The sequence below is a fragment of the Helobdella robusta genome, assembly GCF_000326865.2.
Source record: "Helobdella robusta unplaced genomic scaffold HELROscaffold_34, whole genome shotgun sequence".
Taxonomy (NCBI): domain Eukaryota; kingdom Metazoa; phylum Annelida; class Clitellata; order Rhynchobdellida; family Glossiphoniidae; genus Helobdella; species Helobdella robusta.
Genome location: NW_008704659.1, coordinates 715208 through 716722, shown reverse-complemented (window position 1 = coordinate 716722; position 1515 = coordinate 715208). Strand labels below are relative to the sequence as shown.

At 31.5% G+C, this 1515-nt stretch overlaps 1 protein-coding gene across 1 annotated transcript in view; it reads right to left on the bottom strand.

Annotated features, from left to right (window-relative positions):
• Positions 1 to 1341: 1341 nt before the first annotated feature.
• The window catches only part of HELRODRAFT_175571 (hypothetical protein), a gene marked incomplete at both ends in the record, with an annotated part of 4814 nt that continues 4640 nt past the window's right edge, over positions 1342 to 1515 (bottom strand). The window contains one exon of the mRNA XM_009022992.1: positions 1342 to 1401. Coding sequence (XP_009021240.1) covers positions 1342 to 1401 — 60 coding nt within the window. The remainder of the gene's footprint in view (positions 1402 to 1515) is intronic.

Genomic DNA, 1515 nt, shown 5'->3' with positions numbered 1-1515 from the left:
TTATTTTCACAAAAATTTGAAGAGGCAAAGAGTTGCTCCAAACAAAAATGGGAAATAATAAACGGTATAATGAATAGAAAACCAAACAATCTTGAAATTAATAAGCTAAAAGTTGACGACAAAATCATCGAAGACCCAGAGGAAATAAGTATTCTTTTCAATGAATACTTCATCAATGTCACAGAGAAGCTGTTAGAAAATCAAATAGTTACTGAAGATAAATTAAAAATAAATAGTGCAATCTGTAAATCAATGTATATGAACTCCACCAATGAAGAAGAAGTAACGTACATTGTTCAAAACTTAAGCAACAAAAAAAGCACGTCAGATGATACTTTAAGTAACAATCTACTTAAAAAAATCATCCCAGAAATTGTCATCCCAATCACTCATATTTACAATCTTTCCATCGTCCAAGGAATATTTCCACAATGCTTCAAAACATCCAGAGTAGTTCCAATTCACAAAAAGGGGAGCAAATTAGAGACAAGTAATTATCGACCAATATCTCTACTTTCTCCACTTTCTAAAGTACTAGAAAAAATAATTTTTGTCAGAGTCACCTCATTTCTCTCCATAAATAAATTATTAAATGATAATCAATATGGCTACAGAGCACAGCATTCAACTGAGCAAGCTGTGCTGCAATTAGCACAAAATGTTATGAATAATCTTAACGAAAAGATACTGACTGTAGGTGTATTCATAGACCTCTCAAAGGCCTTTGACGTCATCAACCACGATATACTGATTAAAAAATTAAATTCACATGGAATAAGAGGAAAAGTAAGTGCATGGTTCAAAAGTTATTTGGAGAACAGAGACCAGTATGTGGTAATAAAAAGTCACTCCTCAACAAAACTTAACGTAAGATCAGGCGTGCCACAAGGATCAATTTTAGGTCCTCTTCTATTCATAATCTTCATGAACGATTTTCAACATGCAACTGATGCAAATCACCTTCTATATGCAGATGACACTAACATCTTCTTCCCAACTAAAGACCCATTGAAAGAAGTAGAATACATCAATAACAGTCTTCAAAATATATCAACCTGGTTTATCAAAAATAAATTAATAGTAAATTATTCTAAATGTAATTACATTATTTTTGGTCCGAAAATTTTAACAAATATTATACCTAACCTAGACATAAAAATGAACAATATTTCTATTCCTCGCTCAACCAGCACAAAATTCCTTGGAGTAACAATCAAGGACAATCTTTCTTGGGATATTCACATAGATACTATGTCTAAAAGAATATGCAAAACCCTAGGAGTTATAAGCAAAATTAAAAATAAATTAAATAAACCTACTCTAATTGACCTGTATTATTCGTTAATCTTTCCTCACCTCATCTACTGCAACGTAATTTGGGGAAACAGTCCTGACATTCATCTAAAACAGTTAACAAAATGCCAAAACCGATTCATCAGAATATTTAAAAATCTTCATCCTCATTGTCACACAAGTGAATATTATCTCGAGATGAAAATACTCAACATCAAAAAC